At 43.6% G+C, this 13,860-nt stretch overlaps 1 protein-coding gene across 1 annotated transcript in view; it reads right to left on the bottom strand.

Annotated features, from left to right (window-relative positions):
• The window catches only part of ngfrb (nerve growth factor receptor b), a 29,586-nt gene extending 15,931 nt beyond the window's left edge, over positions 1–13,655 (bottom strand). The window contains exons 1-3 of the mRNA XM_030078671.1: positions 13,363–13,655; positions 8,740–8,881; positions 3,526–3,888 (exon numbers count right to left, since the gene is read on the bottom strand). Coding sequence (XP_029934531.1) covers positions 3,526–3,888; positions 8,740–8,881; positions 13,363–13,416 — 559 coding nt within the window. The 5' untranslated portion in view covers positions 13,417–13,655. The remainder of the gene's footprint in view (positions 1–3,525; positions 3,889–8,739; positions 8,882–13,362) is intronic.
• Between the last annotated feature and the right edge of the window lie 205 nt (positions 13,656–13,860).

Genomic DNA, 13,860 nt, shown 5'->3' with positions numbered 1-13,860 from the left:
ACATCTGACCTTCATCGCTCCCTATGTTCTCTAAGATCTGTGATGTTCAGTAAGTTAGTGACATAACTCATCAACTTCGATATGTGCTATGTACATGCGTGCATGTGTCTGATATTCATGTAAACCCATGAACTTCTTTTCTGTGTGTGCTTGTGCATACATAATGCATTTCGATGGCAGCTGCAAACTCCAACCTGCTGCCCCTGAAGCCTTGGGATCAGGAACCCATCTTAGGGTGACGGGTCAGCCCAAAAACGTGCAGTCCATCCTCAGAGCAATCCCAAGAAAGAACGGGGGTCATGGAGAGAGGGCTTCTGTTTCCTACTAGCCTTGAGGGCATTTAGCCAAAGCTTCAGATTGATAGAAACCGGCAGCGATTGCTCTGTCAAAGCATTACTCATTCATGTTTCCTGTAAGAGGGCCCTGTCACTGTGTGTTAGCGCGGCTTGCCACTCCTACAGGTGATGAGTTTTTCAGGGCATGTGGTGCACATGTAGACTCACACACACCCACAGACACACCTTTTCCTTTCTGGTCTTCACAAGCATCCCCCTGTAACCAACCCTGTTATTAGCCGTATTACATGCCACTTTCATGCCATTCCCATTCCTTTGTAAAGCAAAGCCCTCCAGCAGCGATAGGGGCTAATCATACCCAACTGCTACAGAACCATCAGTTTATTTCTGACAACACAGTGGATGGACCTGTGTAGGCTGGTTAATAAGACCAATATTACTAATCAACTTCACTTGACCCGGTGTTGTTGTGGCCCCCGAAGGGATTGAAAGGTTTAAGCCATGTTTCTCTTTTCATATTCCTTGGGGAATCCCATACTGCCTCTACTTCCCCTCAAAGGCCCTTCTACACACAATCCTCCCATGACCTTCAACCTCTGACCTTGCTCAGTGGCCTGCAGAGGAGTGGAAGTCATATCACACTTTCTTTAGATTTAATCTTGCCTTCAGACCCTTAAGTTGACTCTGGGGGGTCTAGCCTGACAAAGTCTGCTCTGTATTAGCATATTTGGATATCAAGGAGAGATGAACAGAGTGAGTTTTTTCCTCATATGGCTGAGAACAAAACACTAATCCCTTTGGTTGTGATGGAGGAAATTGGATTTTCACCTCCAATAGCGGCAGGGCTAATATCCACATCACAAGGTGCCAATTCATCACAAGAGAAAACTCAGAATTCATCGTTCTCCGTTTCAACAAAATCCTAACAGTAGCAACAATAAATCCACCTTTTTCTCACAAGATAGCCTACAGTGCTGTCTGATGATTATTTTCTGGCCCCTGCACCTTGAGTTAAACTATGTCTCCCATGTCTCAAGTTACAACTTGTCCATACATAGGCAGCGGTCTTCCCTGTATTGCCTCCTGCCTTGTCTCCCTGCACCCCACTAACTGTGTTTGGCCTGTGTTTAGCCTCGAGGGCTACATAAGCTCACTCCACAACACTAATGGATATGGACATCTGGCAGCACAACAGATTTGTGAGTACTGATAAAGCGCGTGCTTTTGTTAAAAAGATTAAATTAGATATGAAGAGCACATGATTGGGTTAGAGTGAGTAATAACATATGATGATGAGCCTGAAACACAGTGGTCTGTGAGCCATCATGCCTGGAAACACACAGAGGGTTCAGATGGAGGCATACTATGTTATCCATCTAAAATTTTAGAGTTTGAGCCCTGGCTCCTCTGTAGGCCTAATATCTGAGATAAAGCGTCTCTGTGTCCTCCACGAGCATCTCATTTTCCCCTTCTCTCTGTCTCAGGCCATGTAACATAAATAGTCCTCCTCTGTGATCCTCAGGAGTTTTCAGTGGATGATATTTTACGCAGTGCTATATGGCTCTTGGTGGAAAAACATCAATACATGTTGTGTCCACTTGTACTTATCAAATAACCCTTTTGGCTGTAGTATTTTCCTTGCACGTCATAAGCAAACGACTTCCATTGATATCTGTAAGGCCTTGACAATAAAACATCTGAAGTCGCAGTATTATGACTCAAGGCTCAATTCCCTGAACTTGATGAAACAAGACAAACAATTCTATCTCTGTCTAAAGGAGAGGTGGTCAAAAACATACATGGAGGACGTGCATACATTAGTTTCATTGTCTGTTTTACTCATTAGAAGCTCCATCAAATAGTCCCACGGGCAAACTCAGAAGTCCTCATAGGCCAAATGGGATCATGGGAGAGGCACAAAAGACTCCCTTTAGCCCAAGACTCCCTCTGTCTTCCCAACTGTGATAACAACATCCTTCTGACCGCTACCACAGCGGCCCGCTCCATGGCTGCTCAACAGACTCTTTTTATTGTTATGCCCCAAAAGCATGGATTTAATCTGTGAGGCATCGGGTCATTGCTATGAGCACTGACGACAGTCATGAGGAATTCATGTTTTGGGGTATTTTGATGCCCACGGGGTCTAATGATATAAAAGTAATTCAGAAACGCACTCATAGATATGACCTTCTCCTAATCCCTCAAGATAGAGAGAGTGTGCTCTTTGTATCTTTTGATGGGATGAGTCCATGTAGACAATGAGACGAGCTTTGCCATGGCATTTAGGTCGCTGGGTCAACAATGTCTAGTGTCACAGTGAGACGATCTGATTATGTGCTTGACAATGTGGATGCCCAGTACATTGTACTGTCAGTACAATGTTGAGCAGCGGATATGCGCTGACATAGATTCTGTTCGGCCCATATCGCCTCAGGGAAGCGCACCCATTCAGCATTTCACGCTGGTTCTGCACAGAAGTTCATGATCAACTTCTCCAGAGGTTAGACAGGGTCAATCCCACAAATCCATTTACTAAATGGTTGAAAAATAAATCACTGTGAGTGAGTGAATCGATTGTCTCAGTAACTAATATAGTCCTCACTAAAAACACTCCTGAGGTCCTGATATATTATCTCAAATTGCTGGAAACATTCTGTTAAAGGAACAGTTTGCCCCAGAATACAAAAAAAAAAAAAGATATTTGCCCATTTACCCAAGTCAATTCATCCACATAGTTTCGGTGCGATTTGGTGAGGTTTCCACGCTGACCATTCATGTCGACCCCTGACTGGAACACAATAGAGCTGAATCTGTGGCACAAATACTCAGCATAACGCACAGAGGTTGGCACAAAGATTTTTGTTTGGAACTATTTTCTACCAAACAACACGAGCAATTTGCAGGTGGATGGATAAATATTGCTGTTGTCCTTTGGATGGAAACAGCCCCCAGCAAAACTCGTTGTCCCAAAGGCTGGGTTCTACAGGGTATCTGCACCATTGTTTGTGAACACATATACATTTTTGATTATTTGAACCCCACAAACAAATATCCATTTAGCCCTGTTGTATTGAGGTGCAGAGACAGGGAAGATATTGGAAGACAGGAACTATCTGAATGGATAGACTGCACTAGGGATTAGTGGGAACATCTCTTTTTTTGTATTTTGGGTGCACTGTTCCTCAATTAGCACTCTTTTATGGGGGCCTACACAAGCAATTTCTCTTACCTTTACAGACTGTGTCACTGGAGGAGTTGCAGGGCTGTATCTGTAGCTCCTCTGCTTCATCACAGAGAGTGCAAGGGAGGCAGGGTTCCCGGGAACTTTCCTGGTCCGAGTACGTATCCCCGGTGCACTCCTCACACACTGTGTCACGGTCATAATCACAGCGGTAGAGCATGCCTTGGCCCTCAGGACATTTGGTGCATCGCTCACACTTGTTGGAAAATTCGTTCATGTAGTAGCCGTAGTCGCACACACAGATGGCGTCGTTGGTGTCGGTGCAAGGCGTCTTCATGCGGAAGAGACCCGTGCAGTGGGTGCAAAGCTGGCATTTCTCAGTGTGACTCAAATTTTCTGAGAAAGTCTCACCTGAAAGAAAAGAGAAATAATTGGCCATTCAGACTGTCAGAGGGTTTATCTCTGTCTCTTCAGTCATCCCTCTACAATCACATTAACATTGTATGCATATGTGATGCTGTAATGCATTCTTGCCTAATAGTAACTCTTACTCCTGTGACCTCTGACATTTTAAACAATATTTAAGTGAGTATTAGAAACCCCGTCCAAATGACGGACATCGGCCAAATGTGTAAAAGCTCCTCTTAAATGAATCAGAGCCTGACAAATTAAATTAAGACTCAGTTCTCCAAGGTCACTGTAACATGTGGAGGCTGTTGGAGGGTGAGTCCTGCTTAAAAGCAATTGGTCAGAGTTGCTCCAGTGGGTGGATATGCAGCTGCATGTGAGTCACTTCCAAAAAAAAAAAAAAAAAAAGAGATTCTAAAAATATGGATAAGCATAAAAAAACAAACCTAGGGGCCTAGTTGAGGTATAATGCCAAAAACAGTTTTTTAAAGCGTGTTTTTTTTTTTTTTTTTTTTTTTTTTTAAATGAATACATACATTACATAAATGGTTTGTATACCTGAAAGATTTCCTAAGACAGATATCTATGCAGAGAACCCAATCAATATTGTATGTTTTATGGAATTGTATTTCGGCTGGATAGAGAACTGGGAAACACACTAAATTATGCAACAGACCCATTTGTAAGAGCAGCATGTGTTTGTGTGTGTGTGTGCTGAGTGTGTGTGTGTGTGTGTGTGTGTGTGTGTGTGTGTGTGTGTGTGTGTGTGTGTGTGTCAGGGATTGGCTTCGAAACTAAGAACTGAAAGAACTCAAAATCTTCATCAAACACTATTGTATTTGTCCTGGAGTTTTTTTTTTTTTTAAGTACTGGTATTTTTGTGTTCTTTCTGTGTTTTTTTTTTTTTTTTAGGTCTGTGCAAATGACTTAACTAAACTAATGTCATGAGGAGATGCAGGGTGAAGGGGTGGGTGGTCAAATTTTATCTATATAGACTCTCTACAGCAGAGCTCGGTGTCCCATAGCATATCAGATGTTCAGTCTGCCCCACCAGCCCACCAACAACGAAAAACGCTCCGACGTCCCAGAGACAATAAGAGATGGAGACAGATAGAGACAGAGGTGGAGACAAAGATGGAGACTGAAAAGGGGACACGGAGGAAACTGGAGCTCCCTTGTTTTCGAGGCAGGATGGTCAGTGTTTTTCACCTTGCTATGAAACTGTAGTGTCATTTGAGATGAGCACAGATTTTTGTGCGTTAGTGCAATTCTGTGTTTAAAGCGGAGGGTGTCGAATGGTGTCCGATGGTGCCCCGTGCAATTTGGTCTGGTGTGTGTGTGTGTGTGTGTATGCATTACCTTGCATATATTTATGTGCGTCTGCTAGACTTGTGTCCAGTCGTGCACTGTTGCCCACCCTCACCCAATTATCTCCTGCAGCCCCCCTCTCTCTTCAAACACACATACACACACACCCTGCCCCCACCTTCTACCCACAAGTGCTCTCAGAGCCATTATCATAATGCCATGCATCAATAATGCAAGTCAATACATTAATAACGCTAGCCTGCAGCGCGGTCTGTGTCTTTGTGTGTGTGTGTTTGTGTGTGTGTGAAGGGGAGGGGGTGTGTGGAGAGGTTGGTCAGACTATCTTTCCCTGGCTAAGCATTTGATAATATAACAGTACTTTAGCCTCTGGTCTAACATTCACTCCTTTGCTTTGTTTTCAACTCCCATAAAAGGCCTCCTGACTTGGCCAGCTCTGCCTACCACAGAGTGTGAGGTGTGTGTTGAGTGTATGTGCGAGAGGAAGTTGGAGGCGGCTGTGTGTGCATTATGTGTGTATGCATTGTGTGTGTGTGTGTGTGTGTGTGTGTGTGTGTGCTAGTAGTGTATCTGCTGTGAGTCTATCTGCGAGCATCCTGTGAATGAGATCTTGAGTATGACAAGAGGCGAGGGAGAGCTTTGTGCGTCTTGCATGACTGCATGCATGTGCGAGTATGTAGGTGTGTGTATGTTTGTGTGTTTTCAGGGGTGTGTTTGAGCACGCATATGTGTGAGGATGAACCATTAGCTGCTGGCTGAGACGCCTGCCTTGTCTTCCTTCCAACTGTACAGCTGTGCTTGCTCCATTTCATCTCCAGTCATCTGTTCATTCACCCTGACTCCGTGGTGTGTTTGAGCTGGCCCTCCTTTTCAGCATGTCAGCCAGGCCCCTGCTAACTATCTGCACTAAATCAACCTTGAACACTGTCTGGAAACCACAGTCTGTCTCTTATAAGTGCGTGCTTGAGCATATTATTAGATGCTATCAAATATGGGCACACACAAACAAATAACATGGGTGGGAGGACATGGTGAAAGAAGATGAGATAGATGGTGTGCTAGAAGTGAAGTTGGTGGAGGGAAAAATCATTACCTCCCCTGACAATTTGCATTGTGCTGGATGAAAAGATAAACAGAAAAAAACATATTTCACATCTGGGACAAAGATGTAAATGCACGCTGTCCTTTAGGCAGTTTCCCTTCCAAGGGGCAGAGTAATGCGAAGAAACAGGAAATGTAATGATTAGGATCTCCAGTAAGTGACTGGTAGGAGGATAAATGACTCAGAGATGGCTGAGATCGACTCTTCAGTTTGAAAACCAAGTCACTGTACAACTAGTTCTGCATGTGCATAGCTCACCAGAAGCATTATCGTTTTGCACGGTAGATACAATCAAAACGTTTGATCTGAGCTTTAAATATCAGTGCACGATTCTGTTATCTGATGAGCTGTTATCCTGTATGCTTTGTATTATTTATCTCCTCCTTTAGTTGTTCCATGAGTCACCACAGAGCTTGTGTGGTCTCGTGACAGTTTTTTTTTTTTTTTTTTTTTTTTTTTGAGTCGGGAACAAGTTTTGTCAGTGTTTGTTCGTGTCAGAGCAACACAAGAACAATTAGACAGAATTAACAGCCGGAAAATTGTACCCCATGTTGTGCCAAACCATTCAACACTACACACACAGCTGATGTATCACAAGTGAAAATTATTTTGTATCAGGCTTGGCCAGTAAAGTATGAGGAAAACCTAGTAGTATGGCAAAACCTCAGGAGTAGGTTTTTTCATAACTGTATTACATTGCTGAAAAAAGCAATTTGAAACAAAGATGTTTTTATACAAAGCAAGGATATATCTTCAAGGAGTAACTCTTCAGATGAATTACACTCACACAAACATAAATCACTGCCAAAAGCCCCCGTAAAATGGAAAACAAATCATTTTCTCCATGTCCACATTATCCCTGACTTCTCTCATGACCTAGTCTGAATAATTTGCTGTCCGTGGAGTTCCTTGGCTCGGGGTTTGCCATCCTTCACTGAAAGTTGTGACCCACGAAGGTTTACAAGTACTTCCTGGCGTGGACGGAGGATTGCAGAGGAATTCACACAGACAGCAAGTAAAACTCTGGGAACAGGGCAGGAGCTGGCTCTGGACCAATCCTGGCCTCTGCAGGCTCAAGCCTGACCTTTAACCTTACAAGCCCAACATGCAATAAGGCAGATTCAGTTACATACAACTTCAAATGCTCATTTCTTCTCTGATCTTCCAAGCTCTGTCTACATGTTTACATAAGTCAGAGAGACTTGAAAAGGGTACTCAACGGCTACTTTAGTGGTCTTAAATATTCACTGTTTTCCTGCAAGAAAATCTCAATGTATACTATTTATAATCTTAATCATTATAGCATAATAACTTGGTTATGTCCCATTACATTTAATGGCCTTTACTGGACATTTTGCTTCCTCTTGGGCAACAAGTTTTGTATTTGGTCTGAATCTAGTATCCTCTCCACATCACTGTCCTCATAGAGACCTCCAGTCTAACACGGCTTTTCTCCCTACATGGCGAGGGCCATAAGGAGGGCAGCGGTGCTGGAATACTGTTAGGAAATCCATCCAAGATTAACACTTGGGCTAACATCAGCATAATTGTCAAGACGTTGGGCAATCACATGCCACATGCAGCAGAAATGTTCAATGTTAAATGCGAGTAAGTTCAAACTTATGACCCAGGTTGATTTCAAGGTCAATTACGTTGACTAATCCCACAGAGTGTGGTCAGTTTTAAGTGTTCCAAACTTAAGAAATTTGAGTTATTTCATTTGGCCTTTAGTTCTGATGAAGAAATTTTAGAAAATTTCTCTGTAGGATTAATATAACACTACCATGCAACCTGTTAGACAAACAAAAACTGCCCTAATTTCCAGTCCTGTGAGGGTTTGACTCAATTACTCTGTCCTACCACACATGCATAGCTCAAAAAGTCTACTGTTTGCAGCATGTCTCCTCCATAGACAACTAGTACAGTAGAATATCTGTGTGAGGAAGACATAACTCTTACAGAAAGAGCGTCACAGTGTCATACATTTCAAATTGTATGTGGCAGAGATGCCACTAAATCACTATCATTAGAGCCAAAACTGAATAAATGGCATTAAGTGTGTGCCCGTGCGTGTGTGTATTTGTGTGTTTGTGTACGCCCATGCACATGGAGTGTGCAGAATGTGTGCATGCATGCTTACGTGTGTGTGTATATACATACATGTGTCCTTGTGTGTGACTGGATGATTGTTACTATGCATGTATTCATGTGCACACATGATTTTCCTCTGTGGTGTAACCGTCTGTGATCTGATACACATGTGACAAATGCAGTGTTTACGTGTGTGTGTGAGATTGTGTGTGCGTGTGTGTGTGAGAGAGTGAGAGAGAGAGAGAGAGAGGGAGAGAGAGAGAGAGAGAGAGAGAGAGAGAGAGAGAGTGCGTACATAACATTCATACAATTGTGTTTGTGCATGTGCTACCCACTGTCAAGGCAGGGCTTGCAGACAGTCTGTGTAGCTCCACATGGTTCGACGACTCCCTCTCCAGGCTGGCACTGCCTGCAGCATTCTCCGTCGGCAGTATACTGGCCCGAGGGACAATGCTCCTGATTGGCCAGAACCCCGACCTGCCAGTCAACGGAGAGATAAGTAAAAATGGGACAAGCAAAGAGCGTTGGTATTCAGCTGCATACATGAGATTATGCTGACTATTTACGCACTAAATTGGCTATGTTCATTTTTTTAAAGGATGTGATTGGTGTTTTTCAACCTATGTATCATCAAAATGGTGACTCTCATAGTTTATAATCATACACAGCACAACAGCACTGCTAGCTTTAGTGGCAACAAACTGCTCCGCTGCAGCTTCTCGCTAGCCTTCAGCACAATCCAACAGGGCACTTGTTTACGGCCTCAAAAGCCATTAAAAATGTCCTTTTTGAAAAGGGGAATGTTGCCCCACAGTAAAATACATCTTGTTTTTACAATTGTCTTGTAAATTTGCGATCTGCAACAACATGGTCTTTCACCTTGTCAACATGGGATAAAGGAATGCTCACAAGAAGAAACTCTGAATTTTTCCACCACAGGACTGTAAGAGAAAATATACACCATTTTTTCTGAGCTGACACTGAGAATACAGTTTTGTGACAGGTTGGAAATTTACAAGACAGAAATTCAGAAGTCCGAGTTCAAGTGACTGCAGCATTACAACCGCAAAATTGGCAGCTCAACAACATGAATATTTACAAGTCAGTGTGTTATAGTAAATGCAAACTAAAAATCTGTTATAAAGCTGCATTTCCTCTTTTTAAAACATATTTGGCTGCGGTGTGAGTTTCCTGTTATCAAAAAGGACATTTTGGGGCCGAAAGTAAATGTGCCCTGTTGGAAAGTGTTGAAGGCTAATAAAGCTTGAGCTTTACACTCAACCTCGCTGTGAGGTTGAGTGATGCAAGATTATAATTGATAGGTGTCCAACATTTTAATATCACCCGGAATAAAAGATACCTAACCTGTCCTTTAAACCAACTCAACCAACCAACCAACCAACCAACCAACCAGCTCTGACCTCAACCCTCAAATATGTAATCCTTCCAGAGCTCAAGTTCATTGACACCTCAACAGAATTACAAACATACACAGGAGACACAGTGTGGTCAAGTGTTGAATTATGTCCTCTGTGCATGTGTGCATTCTTTTAAACGACCTGTTGAATGCTATATTTTAGTGGCTGATGGGAGGTTGAGATGTTTGTGTGCATCTCTGTGTGCAAGTGCACATGCATGCGCTCACGCTTACACATGAACGCATCTGTTAGTTGGTGTTTGTCGCATTGATGGATTCGTCATTACAAATGCATGCTGCACGGCAACTTGCCTTTGAATACTTCACTCAATATCAGTGCATTAGAGTTGGAATGATGTGTGGCAACCAGCACACCTCGAATATTTGTGTGTCATTGTCATACAATATTACAAAAAAAAAACAAAAACAAAAAAAACATCTAACTTCAAAGCAAGTTAAGGGAACTCTTTTAAGTGAGAATGCTTTCTTATCTCATTCTTACACCGGTGCTTTTACCTTCTCTTCACACTGATCTCCAAAGCAAACCTTGAAAAAAAAAAAAGATGCAAATATGTTCTGACAGACCACAGGAGAGGCCTCTCTGTCATTCTTTCAGGATACATGAGGCGTGATCCTTTTGGGCAGTCATTTAGTATATTTTTCTGTCAGCTGGTGCATTCCTTACTTAATGGGGTAGAGGGCATTACTTCGAAGGAGGCGTATCCGTAAATCGCCAAGTGTCGAGGTTCAGGTGTGTGTGGAATGCTGCTGACAAGAGACAGGCCCTCCGCAAAACATCAAGTGTCCCTTTAGGCATCTGTGAGTCAGCTGTCAGTCAATGTGTGTGTGTGTGTGTGTGTGTGTGTGTGTATACGTGCACATGCAAATGTGTATGCATCTATGTTTGTACAACTACAAGTGTGTACATTCGTGAGAGTGTGTGTTCACATATGGGTGTGTATTTTTGCCTTCTACATATACATACACGCACCACCCCCTTCTCTCTCCCTTGAACATGTTATGGCCCATTCGTGTTCAAGAATCTACAATTCAATTAGTCATGTAGTTCAAAAGTGTATATTTGGTGATGTGGGGAAACTGGTGAACACTCCAGATAATTTCAATGTATTTTGAAGTTTGCCCTCTTGTTACAGCAGAAAAAAACATTTGCGGAATACGAAACAAGAAGAAAGTTGTGCTACTTCGTACTACCTATTTGCTTGATGCCACAGTACATGGTACATGAATTAGTTTGTGAAAGCATATTGACAGTATTGGGCTTTTCAGAATTTCACTGTGACCTTTCACTCTCCTTTTATCTATCTCTCCTTTATAGCTTACACAACAAGGTGTTTAGAGCCATGAATGAAATCTGTCATTTTCCTTATTCCTCTGAACTGCCTCCTCGTATACTGTACACACCCATCCACGCACGCAGCGGCACACACATAAACAACCTCACATGTGAACAAACCTGTTCAAAAACGTCTGCCTGAACCTCCTGATGTGACTCCACGTTTTAGTGCCTGGCCTCTGTTCACCTTGTTTTTGTCCTCCTCACTGCACTGGCTTCCTAGCTTCAGGTGCGGGCGCAACAGCAAAACAGCAAAAACCAAGACCAAGTGCCTCACTAATGACTGCAATGTTGTGTACACCGATGAATTAGAGGGCAATTTGACTGAGCAATTATCTAATGGCAAAAAGGAAAAGGACGTTCCACTCTTTGCAAGTTGAAACTTGGCTTGCTGTTTGCTGTACTTGGTTTTTAGATGGGTGGTTCAGGGTCGTACTGTTCAGCTTTTTGCAGGCTGTTCTGCCTGAAGCTGAGGTGAATAGAAAGTTGATCTCAGGCCTGTTCTCTTCCTTACTCTTCACACACACTCGCACAGCAACCAGCACACACATGTACAGTTACATACACACACCCATGCATGCACACAGGCGCTCTGAACAGCATCTGGACTCTTAACTTCAGAGTTCCTACCAATCTTACTAATGCTCCAGTCAATTTTCAGTTGGAGGCACTTAACCTCTGGACCTCAGCTGTCATCGCTTGTTAAGCCATTAGAGTTCCACTATACCAGCCTTCCAGTAACCTGGGCCTAATTTAAAGCCGGGGCTTCTGTTCAGGGTGGATCCTGAACTGCTATGGGAACACCAGCAGCAATGACATTACAGCTAATGCCTTCCCAAGCAATGCTGAATCATCATCTCTGACAAAGAGAGAGGGAGCGAGAGAGAGGGAGACAGACAGACAGACAGACAGACAGAGAAAAGGGGAGTGAGAAAGATGTGTGTGTGGGAGAGAGAGAGAGAGAGAGAGAGAGAGAGAGAGAGAGAGAGAGAGAGAGGTGAAAGGAGGAGAGGAAAAGCGAGGGGGATGGTTCAGCCTGTATCAATATTGCATGCGCTGAGGCAGCAGAGGATGCATACCCATCAGTGGGAGCAGCTGTCCTGTATCAGTGATGCAGCCTGTTCCAAAACTGGGACCTTGACAAGCCCGCTGCACTGTGCAGCCCTGGCCATGTCCTGTCAGACACAAGACATTGACAAAATATATTTCCTTCCAGGGCGCCGTCATGGGACATTGAAATAAAGCAGAGAGATTAGAGTCATCCCTCCCTCATGTCTCCGTCTCTTCTACATGCCTTGTTCCTCTTTTTTGCTGATTATTAACTTTTTCCATGAAGCCCTCTTGGACTTGGCTCATTTGGCAAAAGCTCATTTTAAAGTGACCGCTTAAATAAAGTTTAATAGATATAATAATAATTTAAAAAATTCCATCTATATAATGGTGACACAGACATCAGATGGTGCTGCTCAGAAATATTCAGAATCACCGAGCATGACTGCTCTGCCTTTAGTTAACACATGGGTTCATGGTGACCTCCCCCACAGAGGCCACTGTAACATATCGTCCTGTCTGTAGGCCCACATGTAACTGAGAAGGGTGGAACTATGGACCAAACAACTTCCAGCTAAAGTAACAACCTCAATGCCTGCTGCATAGAGAGGCGAGGTTATGCATTATAAAGCCAGGACAGGACTGAAGATGGGGCAGGTGCGAGCGCGCACTCTGTCTAATCTTTCTAATGAAATAAATTTGGTTTCCTCAGTGAAAAAGAGGTATTACAATCCTTTACAAAATACACTAGTGCAAAACTACAAAGTATGATGCCCCTGATTTTCAACAGGAATGGGCTGTGAGAATGTAACATTGGTGTTTCGTGCGTCTTGAAATAGCTGCACAGCACAGATTTGTGGTCAACAAAGATGGGACGTTTTCGCAGATTTGATAACAGAAGAGTCAGGACTGTTTGGAGAAAGTGTGTGGAAGAGAGCAAACTTTGTCATATAATTACGGTGTTATTGCCCAAGCTCCTACCATTACCTACCCCAGCTGTTCTGGGCTGCGCTGATGCGCAATTGCGCAAGTGTGCGGAGCGAAAGGTCCCCATAATGGGCTCAGCAATTAACCAAAAGTCCTAAAGTTTACAGGAAGCATTTGACACAGAAATTGTTTATGTGAGAGGCTACTCACCGCTGAAAGTAACACTGTTATGCAAACGTAATCCATCCTGTACCTCCCCAGCATCTCCGGTTTTACTACTCTCCGACAGGTCAGCGGACAGGCGCAACAGAGGATGCGAAACTCATTTATTTCGAGGGGAAACACACTCAGATGTCATCACTGCGCTTGTACCCCCTCTTTGGTTCGCGGTCGGGAGAAGTAGACCCTCCTACTAACTCTTCTGGAAACAGTCCCGTGTCTAAAAGACGGGGAAATCTGTCTGTCGGTGCGCTGCCGCCACAGAGAAAATCCTCTCAGCGAGCAACCTGCTGAGATTGGCGCATCGGGCTGCCCCGCTGAGGAAGTCGCTGCTCCTTTCTCTCCTGAGCTCATATGACACTCAGAGCTCAGCTCAAGGGCTCCAGGGAAGGAGTCAGGACCTCCGCCACGCCCCCCAACACACACACACACACACACACACACACACACACACACACACACACACACACGGGATTAAAAGTATGCACT

Source organism: Myripristis murdjan, chromosome 19 (assembly GCF_902150065.1).
Source record: "Myripristis murdjan chromosome 19, fMyrMur1.1, whole genome shotgun sequence".
NCBI lineage: Eukaryota > Metazoa > Chordata > Actinopteri > Holocentriformes > Holocentridae > Myripristis > Myripristis murdjan.
Note: the sequence above shows the minus strand (reverse complement) of the source record. Positions and strands in the feature narration are given on the sequence as shown.